Source organism: Oratosquilla oratoria, chromosome 12, assembly GCF_046742065.1.
Source record: "Oratosquilla oratoria isolate Oo_2021 chromosome 12, ASM4674206v1, whole genome shotgun sequence".
Taxonomy (NCBI): domain Eukaryota; kingdom Metazoa; phylum Arthropoda; class Malacostraca; order Stomatopoda; family Squillidae; genus Oratosquilla; species Oratosquilla oratoria.
Genome location: NC_134788.1, coordinates 41865333 through 41883044, shown reverse-complemented (window position 1 = coordinate 41883044; position 17712 = coordinate 41865333). Strand labels below are relative to the sequence as shown.

The 17712-nt window shown below is 42.6% G+C and overlaps 1 protein-coding gene across 6 annotated transcripts in view; it reads right to left on the bottom strand.

Annotated features, from left to right (window-relative positions):
* Positions 1 to 1632: 1632 nt before the first annotated feature.
* Positions 1633 to 17712, bottom strand: part of LOC143031539 (uncharacterized) — a 39978-nt gene continuing 23898 nt past the window's right edge. For 2 of the 6 annotated variants that reach the window (XM_076195512.1, XM_076195514.1), the window contains exons 8-12: positions 16883 to 16933; positions 14409 to 14502; positions 12682 to 12819; positions 11302 to 11435; positions 1634 to 4695 (exon numbers count right to left, since the gene is read on the bottom strand). In XM_076195512.1, the coding sequence (XP_076051627.1) occupies positions 4285 to 4695; positions 11302 to 11435; positions 12682 to 12819; positions 14409 to 14502; positions 16883 to 16933 (828 nt within the window). In that variant the 3' untranslated portion in view covers positions 1634 to 4284. Of the gene's footprint in view, positions 4696 to 11301; positions 11436 to 12681; positions 12820 to 14408; positions 14503 to 16882; positions 16934 to 17712 lie in introns of all 6 variants that reach the window. The other 4 variants (XM_076195513.1, XM_076195516.1, XM_076195517.1 and 1 more) reach the window with 4 other exon arrangements.

The following is a 17712-nucleotide window of genomic DNA, read 5'->3' as shown; positions in this document are numbered from 1 at the left end:
ACCGCTCCCAATCCTACACCTAATGACCGCTACCTGTTGAGATTCCCGTTTTACTTGCGTCCAAGTACAGGTGGAGCCCTGTGGACTGGCACTCAGTCCCCAGAGAATAGGTTCTTAGCTAGCGGATCAAGCCAGTGGCAAGGTTCCCAGGAGCCCACCTACCCCCTAAAGTCTAAAATCAAGAAAAAAATGAATCTAGACTAAGGTGGAATTTTCACGTGATTTAAGCGGAAAGGAGTAAGCGGGAGTGAAAGAAAGTTGTCAGGAAATCTTATGCCTAACCGTCTTGCTTTGCGGAAAACAGGAAACCGACGAAGAGGAGACGAAGGAAGAGGGAGTCAGAAAACGGGATACCGACAAAGAGGAGACAAAGGAATAGAGGGAATCGAACCTTTCGGAATTTTGTTTGTACCGCAGACGAATTATTCAGTAAGGAGGCCCATGGGAGGTTGCGATGGACCTGAAGTTTGCGTCATGTTGCTTAACCCATTCAACTCCGATGACAAGATGTCTTGTCATTTGGTCAAATAAAACAAAAAATCATAAAACACCAAAATGTTTGATCAAACACCAGAAAAATATGACGTCAGTCCTCGCTTCGCTGCGAGCGAAGCGAGGACTGACGTCATATTTTTCTGGTGTTTGATCAAACATTTTGGTGTTTTATGATCTTTTGTTTTATTTGACCAAATGACAAGACATCTTGTCATCGGAGTTGAATGGGTTAAGGGGTAGTTACACTGGAAGTGGGGGAGAGAGAGAGAAGTTACACTGGAAGTGGGGGGAGGGAGAGAGAGAGTAGTTACACTGGAAGTGGGAGAGAGAGTAGTTACACTGGATGTGGGGAGAGAGAGGAAGAGAGAGAGAGAGAAAGAGAGAGAAAGTTACACTGGAAGTGGGGGGGGAGAGAGAGAAGTTACACTGGAAGTGGGGGGGAGAGAGAGAAGTTACACTGGAAGTGGGGGGGGGGAGAGAGAGAAGTTACACTGGAAGTGGGGGGAAGAGAGAGAAGTTACACTGGAAGTGGGGGGGAGAGAGAGAAGTTACACTGGAAGTGGGAGAGAGAGAAGTTACACTGGAAGTGGGAGAGAGAGTAGTTACACTGGAAGTGGGGAGAGAGAGAGAGAAAGTTACATTGGAAGTGGAGGGAGAGTGGGTAGTTACACTGGAAGTGGGGGGGTAGAGAGAGAGAGAGAGAGAGAGAGAGAGAGAGAGAGAAAGGGAGTAGTTACACTGGAAGTGGGAGAGAGAGAGAGAGAGAGAGAGAGAGAGAGAGAGAGAGAGAGGGGGAGAGGGGGAGAGAAACAAGTCCACACGCAAGAGTGGAGTGGCATAGGCTGTCAAAACTAGAATTACCGACTCTGGAACAAAGAAGAGAAAGAGTTGACTTGTTGACCATCTACAAAATTACGAGATGTATAGAAGTCCTTGATAGAAAAGACTTAACCCATTCAACTCCGATGACAAGATGTCTTGTCATTTGGTCAAATAAAACAAAAAATCATAATAAAACAACAAAATGTTTGATGATCAAACAGCACCAGAAAAATATGACGTCGTCAGTCCTCCTCGAAGAGGAGGACTGACGACGTCATATTTTTCTGGTGCTGTTTGATCATCAAACATTTTGTTGTTTTATTATGATTTTTTGTTTTATTTGACCAAACGACAAGACATCTTGTCATCGGAGTTGAATGGGTTAATTGGGATAAGAGAAACACAAGAGGACATGGAAGCTCAAAAAGGACAGCTATAAAAGTGACCCGAATGAGAACGGCTTTCCCCAGAGAGTGGTAGACGAAACAATAGTGTTTGTAAACACGATAAAAGAATTTAAGAACAAATTAGACATGGTGGGATACGGAGACGAGACACTACGGGCGTAGCTCCTCTTCCCGTAAGATACAACTAGGTAAATACGGTGTATGGGTGGAACGGGAAGAACAAGGAAGAGGATGGGACGTCAACGGCTACGAGGAGTACCTGAAGAAGCGTACAATGTCGCCTTCCGCACGGGAGAGGAGACTCGGTGTCCTGCCGCGTCACTTGGACGACGAAAGGCAATGTCGGGTTTAATTTGCGCACTTACGACTAAAAGATGTGGGAAGATTTTTTCTTTATTTACATTAAAGCGCTGTGTGAGCAAGTCCGTATATCTGGGCCTCTTGTGTCTTCCTGCAATGGCCACTGATTTTAATTCATTACATAAAAGAGGAAAAACAAGACATCGAGAGAGAGAAATATAATTTAAGAAATAATGACGAGAAGAAACGAGTTTTAAACCTAGTTGAGTAGGAACAGCGGTGTCGTCTAAAAATGGATCATTCCGTGGGATCGGACAAGAACAGTGTTGACGTCTGTCTTGGACAGACCGAGAGGGAATTCTCCACTAAGTGGCCCGTCAATATTGTCCATACTGCGGCACACGAGTGTCTTCTCGGTGGTACGTTTTATTGTCAATACACTCAACCAGCTGTACGGAATGACGTGATTCGTCTCGTACAGCAGCTCAGCAGCTGGTTCCAGGCCTGTACAGGGTCGTGGTTCCTAACCAACCGAGCCCCATGTTTGGCCAATCCCCGCCCACCCCCCAACCCCCATTAAAACGCAATCTGGTGTCATCTAGCTGGACGTAAAACCTACGGCTTAACACAGTACCGAATGGGTCAAAGAGCATAAATTACGATTTTACGACGAGCATCGTCATAGGCCACGGGAAGCAGATCTTCCTTGAGATTCGCGTCTGAGATTTCTAGGTGACGACACTTTACCCACCTTCTTAAGAGCGGAGCGTCTCTTTGTTAAAATCGTCTGACGACTCTGTGAGCAGTACGCCATGAATTCAACCTGCTGATGCATACCTCTTGGCCTGCCCGTCCCTTTCTGTCCCCCCCCCACCCCCGAATGAGATTATCACAATTCGAGGCACAGTTGAATGTAGGTAGTATACGGTTGTTGACCCCATCCCCTGTTCCCTTCCCCACTTTAAACAGCGGAGCGGAAAATACATTTTTGTTTAATTCGCCTGTGTTCAAGTGAAAATTCATTGCTCCTACGACATTACGGGCTTGAAACAATACGGGGGATATGGGTGATCTACACCCAGAGCTTTTAGACTTTAAAACGAATTACAATTCAAGCAAAACTATGAGTAAAGAAGACAAGCGACTATGAGACCGTCTCAAATCCTGTTGTCACTCACTTGAGTAGTGCCACATCTTTCCGCTACCACCGTCTATGGCAAAACGCGTGAAACAGCACACGAGACAAACGGGAAATGGAACAAGATTATGGGGGCGAGAGCAGTGAACGAATAAAAATTACCAAAGTCCGTATAAAAAATAATCAACAGATTCTATTAGAGATTCGAAAGGCTCGCCGACCTCGAAAGCGAGGCCGGCGGCTGGAACCTTCACCAGAAAAAAATACTGAAATGACTACGGTTTCTCAGTGCACGAAATGCTCAGCACGAGAAAGTGTTGAATAAATAAGTGGACACAAACTACAGAGACGTGTGCGGACAAACGCACAAACGACACGACGTCTCGACTGGAGATGCCGCGTCACACAACACAGCCGTCACTAAGCACAGTTTTCTTTTTCCCGACAGGTCAACGAATGAGGTGTTTGTGCCTGCGTCGGGAGGAATCAGTTCGTGCGGGAGACGGCGGAGTTGTTCCTTCTTCCACCACAGGTGGAACGAGTTCGTATGCACAGCCCGACTCGGCTGTGATTCTTTACGTTTGTTTCTGTACACCGAACTTAAAACGACAACAGTCATGGTAGGAGGTTCTGAGAAGACGCAAGGCAAGGACAGCCATGGTGCTGTCCCGTACCACGACGTCGCGTAAGGCCGCCATCCGAGGTCACGGTTTGTGAAGAAGGCGGTGACAGGAGGTTCAGCTTGGGTGCTGGTGTGCCGTCATTGGATACGGCTGAGGTCTCTTCTTCCGGATGAGTATTGTGTGGCTGAGATAAGGCGGTTTGGAGCGTCAGGTCGGAGCTTTTGGGTAGAGTCGGTTGCCTGAGACGACCTGGGACCTTACGGGCTACAAACTTACACTTGTACGTTTAAATATCAAAAATAGTTTGGTAACTTGCACATGTCGGTCAAACCGTCCTGTGACCCGCAGGGTGCCGTGCACAAAAATAAAGAATCCCACTCCGTCCGCCCCTGCGGCCGTGTGTAGAGATCCGCGAGGATGACCGGAACACACGCGCTTGAGACGGAGATCAGTGGGAAGTCATGTGTCATTGCGGTTGTCGCTGACGTCGGACATGGATCTACATGTCCGAGTTGGCTGGAGAATTGGTGTCTTCAATCGTCTCCTCTAAGCTGCCGCTACCTGTACGGTTGCTCTCCCCAGGCGATATCACTAACACCTGCTGCTGCTGTTCAGCCAAGGCTGACTGTTTCCGAATGACCAGCACTTGAGGTTTTTTCTCAGCCACCAGCGGCGGCTGGCTCAGGGCCGCAGCCAACTGCGAAGGCTGTGGCGGTGGCTGCGGAGGCTCTGGTGGCTGTTCGTCGATGACCAGATTTTGGCTGTTTTCCGTCATGTGCTGGTTGCCCATCTCTCCGTTGTCATCTTCGCCGGCGCTCGCGTTTTCCGGCTCCTTTTCCAGTGACGGGATTTTCAGGAGCGGTGGAAGAGGCGGTTTGTGGTTATTACTGCTGACATCGTCTGCACTTGCCTGTTAGGGTGAGAAAACTTATGTTAGTTTCCGGTTGGATGGAGGGAACATGAGGGGGTGACTGAGGAAAGAGGGGAATGTCTGTTGAGGAAGGAAGGGAGAAGGCAGAAGATAGGGGTGAATGGAGAATAGTTGTGTATGGAAAATGCATGGGAGGGAGTGGGTGGGTTAGGGAGTATGTGCGAATGATATTTTGACGCATCCCGAACGGATTTCTCCCCGTCTTCTCTTTTTCTGCATGAGGGGATGGGGGGGTCACTAATTGAATGAAACGGCTTTGCTGCATTGCTTCTGACCCAGGGCGAGGGGCAAGATGCAGGGATGACCCGTCATCCAGGAGGGGCCAAGAAAAGAGGGAGAGGTGGTGGATGGGAGTGGAGTATGTTGGGGATGGAATATGAGGGAGTGGAACTACGGCTTTTTGACTTTGGCAACCTCCCTTGTAAGGGGGGAAAAAAAACCTTGGTATATGAATTTATAACTGGAATGGGTGGTGAGGTAAACACCAAAAAACTGTAGTTTTATTACCAATGTTTCGTTCTTAAGAGGATGAAACGTTAGTAATAAAACTACTACGGTCTTTTGGCATTTACCTCATCACCCTTCCTACTCATTCTGTCATATATATTTCATATGACTTTGGCTACCTCTCTTGTACATACATACATATATCAAGGCTTTTTCCCCCCTTACAAGGGAGGTAGCCAAAAAGAAAAAGGCATAAAACCATTCCCACCCATTCCATCCCTAAATACACTCCATTCCCCTCCATCCTAATTTTTTTTTTTTAGACCTCCCTTGTTGGCACAATCACTCCTTCATACAGTCTCCTCTTCGCATCCATTCCCAAATGTCTATTCCTCATTACACTCTTTAATCCACCAAGGCATTTACTCGCTTCTCTCAATCTACATTCTACCTCCACCTTCACTCCACTGTATGGGGCAGAAACGTGGAACATAAGAGAAGAAGAGAGAAGGAGTTTGAATGTGTTTGAGATGAGGTGTCTGAGAAGTATGGTGGGGGTTACCAGGCTGGATAGAGTGAGAAATGAGGAGGTGAGGAGGAGAACAGGGGTGAAAAAGGATTTGGGAGATAGGGTTGATGAAAGAATATTAGGATGGTTTGGACACATGGAAAGAATGAGTGAAGAAAGACTAGTAAAAGAGGTATGGAAGGCAGATGTGGAGGGAGTGAACATGAGGGGACGTCCTAGGATGAGGTGGATGGATGGGGTGAAGGGGGCTTTGGGGAAGAGGGGAATGTCTGTTGAGGAAGGAAGGGAGAGGACGGAAGACAGAGGTGAGTGGAGAATGGTTGTATATGGATGATGTTGTGATTGCATGAGGAGGAATGGGCGGGGGGGTGGGGGTAGTATGTGCGAGTAAATTTTGACGCAGCCCGAAGGGATTTCTCCCCGTCCTCTCCTTATATGCAAGGGGGGACGGAGAGGGGGGGTCGCCGATTAAATGAAGCGGCCTTGCTGTGGATGTGCTGTGTCTTGCGACACTGCTTCTGACCCAGGGCGGTGGGCAGGGTGCAGGGATGACCCGTCATCCAGGACGTGCTCAGATGAGAGGGAGGGTGGGAGGGGTGTGGAGTGTATGTAGGGATGAAATGGGTGGGAGTGTTTTTATGCCTTTCCCTTTTTGGCTACCTCCCTTGTAAGGGGGAAAAAGCCTTGGTATATGTATGTACCTCCCTTGTAAGGGGGAAAAATCCCTCGGTATATGTAAGTATATCACACACCCAAATAGCTCTGTTTATCTTTCCTACAGGATTTGAAGTGGCCTTGCTGTGGATGTGCTGTGTCTTGTGATGCTGCTTCTGGCCCGGGGCGGTGGACGGGATGCAGGGATGACCCGTCATCCGGGAGGCATCGGGATGTGTGTGTGTGTGTGATTCACCTTTTTTACCTTGGTCTTTGGATCACGTGTTGGACTCATGATCAATAGCTATTTCCCTCACGGGAGAGAGCTCAGAGCTTGTATGACCGATCTATGGGTAATGCCTTCCAGTCTATAAATAAAACACTCCTCCTCCACCAATGTTTACTTTCCAGACAGTTCCTGCCCCACATTTCTATCTCCTGACAGTTGCTTGTTAAACACTTACAGGACTGTAATGACCTCATGCTGTCAAAAAATGTATTTACCTAGTTGTATTCTACGGGAAGGGAGCTATGCTTGTGGTGACCCATCTTTGTATCTCTCAGCATCAAGTTTTTTCTTAAAATATTGAATAGTGTTTGCACATACTGTTTCTTTGTCTAATTTGTTCCAAGTATCTATCACTCTGGGTGGGAAGCTTTTTTTTTCAGATCTCTTCTGTAATTATATATTTTTTTTAGTTTCTTGTGTGCGTGTGTGTGTGTGTGTATTTACTTAGTTGTATTATACAGGAAGGGGAGCTATGCTCGTGGTGACCCGTTTTTATATCTCGCAAGATCAAATTTGTTCTTAAATTGTTGTATTGTGTGTATTTACCTAGTTGTATTTTACGGGAAGGGGAGCTATGCTCGTGGTGTCCCATTTTCATATCTCATTTTATCTGTTTTTAAATTCATGAATTGTTTTTGCACACACCACTTTTTCATCCAACTTGTTCCAGATGTCTATTACTTTATGGGGAAAGCTGTTCTTTTTCAGGCCCCTTCTATAACTGTCTTTCTTGATTTTCTTTCGTGTCCTCTTGTATTTCTACTATCCCATTTTATTAGATCCTCTCTATCAATAGTTTCTATGCCTTTCATGATTCTATAAATAGTTATCAAGTCTCCTCTCTCTCTTTTTTTGTTTTAATGTCTGTAGTTCAAGTTTTGCTAGTCTTCATATGATAGTTCTGAGTGTTGGTGCTAGTTTTGTAATTGCTCTTTGTATTCTTTCAAGTTGTTATACATTTTTTTTGTACTTGGTGACCACATCGTTGATGCATATTCCAATCTTGGTCTTATCAAGGTAACTAGTATTTTCTTCACTATTTCTTCGTCCAGGTATGTAAAAGCCACTTTGATTGTTCTTATTAAATTATAAGTTTCTCCAAAAATTTTGTTTATATGCTTCTCGGGGGACATATTATTCATAATACTGACTCCCAGGTCCTTCTCATTTTCTAATCTTTTAAATTCTTCTTCTCCCAATTTATATGATCCCACTATTCTTTTTTTGCTTCTTCCAAATTCCATTATACTACACTTCTTAATATTGAATTCCATCTCCCACTTCCTACTCCATTCCCATACTTTATTGAGATCGCTCTGTAGCGACTCACAATCTTGTGTTCACTTTTTTCAACAATTTTGCATCATCCACAAAGAAACTCAAAAAACTTTCAATTCCTTCATCCATATCATTAATACATATAGCAAACATTATTGGGGCCAAAACTGTTCCTTGTGGAACACCACTTACCACTTCATCCCAATTAGAGTGTTTGTCTCTTATCACCACTCTCATTTTTCTTTCATGCAAGACTTCCATCCATTTCAGTAGTTTGTCCTGTATTCCTCCTGCAGTTTCTAATTTCTTAAGCAACTTCTTACGTGGCACCTTATCAAAAGCTTTTTCAGGTCTAGAAATGCACAATCAGCCCATCTCTTTCTTGTATTACATCTATTAGCCTTGCGTAGAAACACATTAAATTTGTGACGCATGATCGTCCTTGTCTAAATCCAAATTGTCTTGGATTTAGTACATTATTTTTTTTCCCAAATGCTTTACCCATCTAATTTTGATCATTCTTTCACAGATTTTAGCTATCGTACTTGTGAGGGAGACCGGTCTATAGTTAATAGGGTCTTCTTTGTTTCTCCCTTTATATATAGGTACTATATTTGTTCTTTTCCAATCTTCTGGAACTTTTCCCTTCATTCCTGCATTCTTTCAAAATCCAGTTTGCCATTTCATCCAGTCCATGCAATTTTCCGATATCGAGATTACTCGTGTTTTATTATTTCATTTCTTGATAATTCTATCTCTTTCATAGGGGGAACTCTCTCCTCCCATACGATATCTCTAGGTTGTATGTTCTCCCTTGTAAACACCGATTTAAAATGCTTATTCATAATTTCTGCCATTTCTATTTCCTCTGTGTATTTGACTCTTCCTTGTCATAGTTTCTCTAATTCTTGTTTGCTTTTCAGTTTGTTTAAAAATATGTAAAATAATTTTGGTTGATCTTTACATTTTTCTATGACATCTTTTATGTATTTTATCTTTTCTTCTCTGCGCACTTGTACATATTCATTTCTATAACTAGTATATATTTTCCATTTTTCAGTTTTTTTTTTCTTTTATCCATTTTATCCAAGCTTTATCACTTTTGACTTTTAACTCCCTACATCTTTTGTTGTACCAGCACTTTATATATCCTTTTTCTTGCTTCTGTCATGGCACATACTTTTCCACTCCTTTATAAATTTTTGTTAAAATACTCCATTTCTCTTCTACTGTTGTTTCCTCCTTGTGTATTCTTTCCCAGTCAGCTTTTTGGAAGAATTCTTTCATTTTGTCAAAGTTTGTTTTTTCATACATCAATCTTCCCTTTCTATATTGTTCATTTTTTTCATTTATTTTTCCTTGTTTAGTTCCAGTTCAACCAATATCTGGTCACTTTTACTTATTGGTGTTTTATATTCGATCTTGTCCACTATTTCAGGTTCTAATGTGATTATTAGGTCCAGTCTCCATGGTTCTTCCTCATTTCTATACCTAGTATTCTATTGTGCCATTGTATGTTCAATAATCATATCAAGTAATACATTTCCCCTTAGGTCATCTCTTCCCAGTAGATTTGTTTACAATTAAAGTCACCCATTATAATTATTTGTCCTCCATCTTCCATTATCTTAGTGATATCCTTGTGTCTTCTACCATATTTTTGTGTTCTCTCTCTTCCCACGAAGCCATTTTAGGAGGCACATAATTTACTACAAACTTTCTGCTCTTCTTATCCTTGTTCTCCACTTCCATCGTAATCATCTCTACACTATTCTTTCCATATGCGACATTCCTCACATTTATATCCTTCTTAGTCAGGAACATAACTCCACCCCCTTGTTTTACCTCTCTGTTTCTAATCCAACAATTATATGCATCATGTCCTACACTATTGGGTGGTAGTGGACCTTTCAATTTTGTCTCTACAATTCCCATTATGTCAGGTTCTTTTTCCTTCAGGTAATCTTTCAGTTCGTTCAAGCCTGTTATCAATCCATCTATATTTGTGTAAGACAATTAATTTTCTGCTACTTCCATTGTATTTTCTGTTTCCCTTTTGTTTTTCCGTTATAATCCATTTCCTCACTCTCATATTCACTACTCTCCAATAGAATTTCTCTTTTTCTGTCTCTGTTCTTTTCTCGTTTTTTCCCTTAGCTTCTAGCCTTTTTGATTTTTCATCCTCTCCTCTTTATTCATTTCTCTTTTTATGTTGCTCACTGTCTGCTAGTTTCCCTGGTTTTGCTAAGATATTCTCTGCTGTCGTTTGTGACCTGAATTTAACCTTAATTGGTCTGGTCTTATCTGTATTATATATCCTGAGCCTATATATTTCTTCAATTTGTTTTCCTATTTCAGGTTCATCTTATTGAACTACTTCTACAGTAATACATTATTTACTTTTTCCTTTTCCTCCTTTATTCTTGTAGTTCTATTTAGATTATACTTCTCTTCCATCTCTAATATAATTATACACTTCTTTTTATCTAAGTCTCTTACTATATTCTCCTCCCTTATCACTTTAATAACTGTGTCTTCAGTTTGTTCTTTCATCTGCTGTGTCACTATATCATTAAATATAATTTTGTTGTTCTCTTGGATTTTCTTGCAACCTTGTGCTCCTTTTGCTATGGACTCTTTATTCTCTTTATTATTCCTCTTTAATTCCTCATCCTCATCTTTTACTTCTTTTAATTGTCTTTTTAATTCTTCTATTTCTTTAGTTAGGTTTTTGTTCACCTTCTCTAGTTCTTCCAATTTTTCAACTATCTGCACAGTCCGTGTAAGTTGACTGAACCTACTCTCCCAATGTTTGGTCATTTTCTCAAGTTTTTCCTCTAGGCTTGCTAATCAGGGGAGGTTGGTATCCACCCCCTCATTAAATCCATGGAAATTATTATCTTCACCTTCCATTGTGCTGCTCTTATCTATATTTCTAATCTTTATATTTTTGCTAATCCCTTCTTCTTCACTAAAATCATCCGGCCTCCATTTGTTTACAAGGCGCCTGGCCTCCAGGACCCAGTCTTCTCCTTCCTCATTTCCTTCCATTTTCCTCAGTAATCTCTCCCCTTCTCCTTTTTCCATCACCTTCCCACTACACCACGAGCTTTCCCCTTCCCTATAAATACAAAAAGGTACTCCTTCATTGTTGATATCCAAGAAAATTGGTGTTTTTTCTGGAGTTCTAATCTTCGCTGTCACTTCGACTGTCGTGTGTGTGTGTGTGTGGGGTGGGGGAGTGATTTCTGTGCCTTTGTTTTTTGGCTACCTCCCTTATACAGGGGAAAAAGTCTTTGGTATATGTATGTACAGGATCTGTGTATTATCAAACCCACCTTTCCTTCTCCAACTTAGGGTAAGTGGGATGATGTAATTCGAAACGTACCTTATGTGGTGCATTCGAGGCGATGAAGGCGTTTGCTGCCTCGTGAGCTTTGGCGTTGGCCAGGAGGGAGTTGAGCGTTAGGGCGGCATTCAGCACCGCAAGGTTCTCATCCGTCTTGTCTTGTGAGGTTCCGTCTGTAAAGAGTAGGCCTATGAGAACACGGCAGTTTTGAGAGAGAACAAGGAAGAACTCACATTAACCCCTTCGTTACCGACCCGTCAACCTTACGTAAACAAACGTTTCAAACCATCCCATGAATGGCTGGAGCCTTATGTTTGTAAACACAGATGCTTGCCACCACGTGGGTAGAAATAACCCAGAAACCGAGGCCTTGAGAGCCCTCAATACACACAGCGTATAACTGTGACACGTGCGTGTCACGGGGAGCACGCTCGGTTCCTGGCGGGTGCACTCAGCCGTGACACGCAGGTGTCACAAAACACACATCCGGTACTCAAGGGGTTAATGGATTCAAACTGGACCTATTTAGATTTAAGCAGGAAATAGGCAAGAATTGGTTTACTAATAAGGTGGTTGATGAATGGAATAGACTTAATAACCATGTAGTAGTGAGCGCTGAAACTATCAGTTGTTTTAAGAAACGGTTAGACAACTTTATGGATGGGGATGACAGGTAGTCATGGAAATGGAACTGCCTAGTGTAGGCCTTATGGTCTCTTCCAGTCTCCTTCATTCTTCTGTTAACTGCTGGACTCTGAAAGAGCTACCTTTAGGCTGCGTTTACACCAAGCGAACGGAATCGATTTAATTCATGAAGAATCAACATAAGGTCATCTGTAATGGGAATTACCTATGGGAGGAACGGTCTGTAATAGAAATTATCTATGGAAGGAACTCTGAAGGGATGGGGAGGGGGTGACTATTTACAAAGGATTACAAAGGAGGAGCACGTCGATAGGAGACCTTTTGGTCCATAACTAGGTCAGATTAAAAAAAACTTCATATATATATATACACACACATCCATATAGAAAAATAAATAAATAGGTAAAGTTTAATCATAAACAGATAATTTCTAAGGCCGTCACACATAGGACTCCTACCGCTCTGAGGCCAAGAGGCTACAACGACCACACTTGGCCTCAGAGCGGTAGATTCGAGTCCTATGCGAAACGGCCATAAAAATGATCTGATTGATGTCACTGTCTACTAGTGAATTTTGCACATAAACAAACAGGTAAATAGTACATAATAACAGATAAATAATAATAAGTAATAATCAAGCAGATAATAATAAACAAAGAAACAAATAACATAAATGGTAAGAACTATCTGAAGAATGATCTACAGTGGTAAGTAGATTAAAAGGAACTACGTATGGTTAGAACTACGTAAGAGAAACCCGTCTGCACGAGGTACCTTGAGCCTGGACAAGAATCTCCTTTTTCTTTTTGGGCAGCCGTCGACGGGTCATGGGAGCGTCACGGAACAGGTGGCTTGGCCGGTTGACTCCGTGCAATTTGAAGTACAGCCCACAAGCGTTGCAAACAATCTCACCTGCATTGCGACGGCACAAATACCGACATCAATAAACGCAAATAACTTCACAAAATAGTACAAAGACCCACACAAACAGGACTAACAACCCACAAATAATTAATCAGCAAACATCACAAAAGCCTTCAAGAAGCTGCATAAACGTTCTTTTCCGCATGACTGCGTAAAAAATCCCTCTTAAGCGACACAAAACACAAATACTCATTTAACCACTTCGGTATGATGACATCTAAGTACCGTATATTTTGGCGGATAAGACAACATTTAAAGCATCAAAACACACATTAAAATTAGGGGGTCGTCTTATAGGCAAGATATAAAAAAAGTTTCTTTAAAATTTTACTCAAAATACCATACTAACCTAATACTGTAGGTATTTACAACAGCATTTATTGGTAATACATCAAGGTATGTTATTATTGGTAATACATATAGATATGTAATTCATTATATCAGTATATAACCTTATACTGACTTAAACTTTGCCACAGAATGTTTGGTAGCTCGGGGGTAGTCTTATCCGAAGGTCGTCTTATTCCCCGAAATATACGGTAGGTGTCATGAGGTGTGCGTGTGGGTACACAAAAATGCCAGTATCGGCATCTTGATTACACTTTTTTATTTATTTATCTATTATACTTTTATTTATTTATTTATTTTTTTCTTTTTGTACACTCAGTTAACCCCAGATTCTGTGACCTGGTTTGATCACGTTTTCTGTGTTAATTATTACTCAAGAGTAAAAGAGAACAATCAATACAGCAGTGACTTTATATTTTATATTGCGAGAAGTGTGACGCACTGAACATATTGTAATGGTGTAATTGTAGCATTGTATATTCATCATTGTACATTTATTATTGTATATTGTTACCAAGATAAGAGGGAGGGTAGAGGGTGGAGGGGAGTGGAGTGTATTGGGGATGGAATGGGTGGGAATGGTTTTTATGCCTTTGTTTTTGGCTACCTCCCTTGTAAGGGGGAAAAAGCTTTTGGTATGTTTGTATATTGTTGGATCAGGAGATACGTGGTTTCCCATTTTTTTTTTTTTCACCAGACACCTGGTAGGCTAGTGCCTGTCAGCCACTGAGTCCCGATGAACGATTTTCGTGTCGTAGCCGAAAAGTCCGTCCATTCCGAGGCTCAGTTTGCGTATCGTGAGCTTTTCTTGTTTTAAATGCCGGCTTGCTAGGCCTGTCGCACAACCCTCCTTTTTTATCCGGGCTTGGGACCGGCATGTGGTTGGTTAGACATGTTGTGCATTATCATCATTGTATATTTTGTTTGTATTTTGTATTTATAAACATGTTGTGCATTATCATCATTGTATATTTTGTTTGTATTTTGTATTTATAAACATGTTGTAAGAACCACACATTCAATTACGCTTTCAAGCGTACAAATGCTTTTGGTTGTAGCGCTTATTTAAGCGATTAATACTATATTTTACATTGTTAGTATTGTTTCATTAGCCATCCTTGTACAATATGGCAGTAGGTGCTGTGCATGAGAATTTGACTCGTACCGAAGTGGTTAAATTACTTCCCAAGCCGTGCGTACACGTGCAATCCAGGGCCGCGACGACTCACCTTTCTCGTTACGTCTCCAGAGTTTCGTGTTGTTTGTGGTGCAGTTCGAGCACATGACCTCCATGTGTTTGGGCGACGGCTGCTGCTGCTGCTGCTAACAGAGAAATTGGGTTCTGTTAGTCTTTCATGGGTACTTGGATCTTCCGCTTACGGGTGATGTTGTGATGCGTGAGGGGGATGTGGGGGTGAGGGAGTATGTATGAGAAATAAATTGACAGAGCCCGAAGGGATTTCTCTCCGTCTTCTCAAATTCTGCATGAGGGGGAGTGGGTGGGGGATGGGGGGTGAGGGAGTATGTGTGAGAAATAAACTGACGCAGCCCGAAGGGATTTCTCCCCGTCTTCTCAATTTCTGCATGAGGGGACGGAGAGGGGAGGGGGTCGCCAATTTAATGAAGCGGCCTTGCTGTGGATGTGCTGTGCCTTGCGACACTGCCTCTGACCCAGAGCAGTGGGTGAGATGCAGGGATGACCCGTCATCCAGGAGGTGCCAAGATAAGAGGGAGGGAAGAGGGTGGAGGGGAGTGGAGTGTATTGGGGATGGAATGGGTGGGAGTGGATTTTATGCCTTTTAATTTTTGGCTACCTCCCTTGTAAGGGGGATAAAACCTGTTGGTGTATGTATGTATGTATGTATGTTTTTTGACTACGTTCTTTGTCAGGGGGGAAAAAGTCTTTGGTATATGTATGTATAATTTTTGGCTACCTCCCTTGTAAGTGGGAAGTTTTTGGTATATGTATACATGTTTTTTGGCTACCTCCCTTAGAGAGAGAGATAGGGATTTTCCCCTTTATAAGGAGGGTTGCCAAGTCAAAAGGTACATACCCACTCCCATCCACCACTCCACTCTCCCTCCCATCTTAGCTCCTCCTGGATGATGGGTCATCCCTGCATCCCGCCCACTGCCCCGGGTCAGAAGCAATGCAGTAAGACACAGCACATCCACAGCAAGGTCACTTCACTTAATCGGTGATCCCATCTACCTTCCATCCTTCTATGCGGAAAACAGAGGAAACGGGGAGAAATCCCTTCGGGCTGCATCAAGTTATCATTCCTACGTAATTACCGCCCGAGGCAATGCTGTGAAACACATCAGGTAAGATGTCAGAAAATAGTGGAAACAGGGAGAAATTCCTTCGGGCTGCATTGAAATTATCATTCATACGTCAACACCGCCCAAGGCAATGCCATGAAACACATGAGGTAGGTAAGACGTTGAATGTGGAAATGAATAGACACTTACTTTTGGAATTAATAGAAAATGAAAGTGATGCATGAGTTGGAATGGGTGGGGGGATGGGGGGTGAGGGAGTATGAGAAATAAATTTGACGCAGCTCGAAAGGATTTCTCCCCATATTCTCCCTTTCTGCACGAGGGGATGGAGGGGGGGGGGGGGTCGCTGATTTAATGAAGCGGCCTTGCTGTGTCTTGCGACACTGCATCTGACCCAAGATAAGAGGGAGGGAAGAGGGTGGAGAGGAGTGGAGTGTATTTAGGGATGGAATGGCTGGGAATGGTTTATATGCCTTTGTTTTTTGGCTACCTCCCTTGTAAGGGAGGAAAAAAGCCTTTGGTATATGTATGTACAGATTGACTTCTCATTAACGGACACTGCATTACCAGATATCGGATGCAACGGACAAAATCCGCTGGTCCGGTCCGACAGTCTAAATTTCGCGGATAGGGTGAATGCATCCGTTAGTTCGGTGTTTGTCCGCTGAGTGGCTGATGGTGTGATGACGCACACTTTGTTTTGTTTACTAGTTAACAAGATCGTGATCGGTTTGGACGTTTATTAGCTGTGTCTGCGGTGTTTCCGGTGTTTCTGGTGATTTCCCCCCCAATACACACACACAAAAACCACTCCAAATCAATGGATTATTCACATCAATGGACACCGTTACCCCCCTTTTAGTCCATTAATGAGAGGTCAATCTGAATTAAAAATTTCAGAATGTGGAGAGGAGGGTGAGGTAGATAGGAGGGGATAACAGGGGGGGGAGGCAGATGGACAATTGTTATTACTGGATGAGAAGTCTTAGAGAAAGAGAGAAGGGAGAGATAGAGAGAGAGAAGGAAGGAAGAGAAAGAGGGAGAAAGAGAGAGAGGGGAGAGAGGGAGAGGGCAGAGAGAAAGGGGGAAGGAGAGATAGAGAGAAGGGAGAGAGAAGGGGAGAGGGGGAAGGAGAGATAGAGAGAAGGGAGAGAGAAGGGAGAGAGAAGGGGGAGAGAGAGAGAAAGAGAGAGGGAGGGAGTAAGAGCAAGAGAGAGAGCAAGAGAGAGAGAAGGGGAAGGAGAGAAATACAGAGATAGAGAGGGGGGAAGGAGAGAGGAGGGAAGGAGAGGGGGTGAGAGGGAATGGGGGAAGAGAGAGAGAGAGAGACAGAGAGAGAACACTGAGACCTATAACAAAAATGAAATAATACTTCTAAAACAAAACTCAAAAATAAATAAATAAATAAATAATAACTTACTCGGTCCCCAGGCGAGTTGGCCACTCCGTCCCACGGCTGCTGACTGTAAGTCTGGAGCCGAACATGGAAAAGCAAAAAACAAACAAAACAAATAAAAGAAAACAAACGAAACAAATAAAAAAAAAAAAAAGTAAACAAATAAATAAAATAAAATAAGATATATACCAAAGGCTTTTTCCCCCGACAAAGGAGACAGCCAAAACACAAACATGTAAAAATAAATTAAATAACAATAATATGTGTACCAAAGGGAGGTAGCCAAAAAAAATAAAGGCATGAAATGCACTCCTGTCCATTACTAATAATATTCATAAAAAATATATATAATAATAATAATAAATAATAATAAGATAATAATAAGAGTAATAAAAATAAATCAATAAAATGAAGAAAAAATTAAAGACTACTTTCATTCTGACTTTGATCTACAAGCTTTATGTATTTGGCTGTGAGGTACCAGATATGAAGCTCTAACCAGCATGATTCTCTGGATGGGAGATTGGCCGTGTAATAACTACGCAGTCAATACTTAGGGCCTTGAGTGGCACCCCTTCTGACCAGAGTCACGTAGTATTTGTTCGTGATGGAGACCCGTTGTCCTTCGTAGAATACATACTGATGTACATACAGTGAGACCTCTCATTAACGGACGTTAATTAGCTGTGTTTTCGGTGTTTTTTTGGTGTCGTTGTTTAGTGTGTGCAATCACTATGCCACCCAAAACACCGCAAACACAGCTAATTAACGTCTGTTAATGAGAGGTCTCACTGTACATACATACATATACCATGGCTTTTTCCCCCTTACAAGGGAGGTAGCCAAAAAGGAAA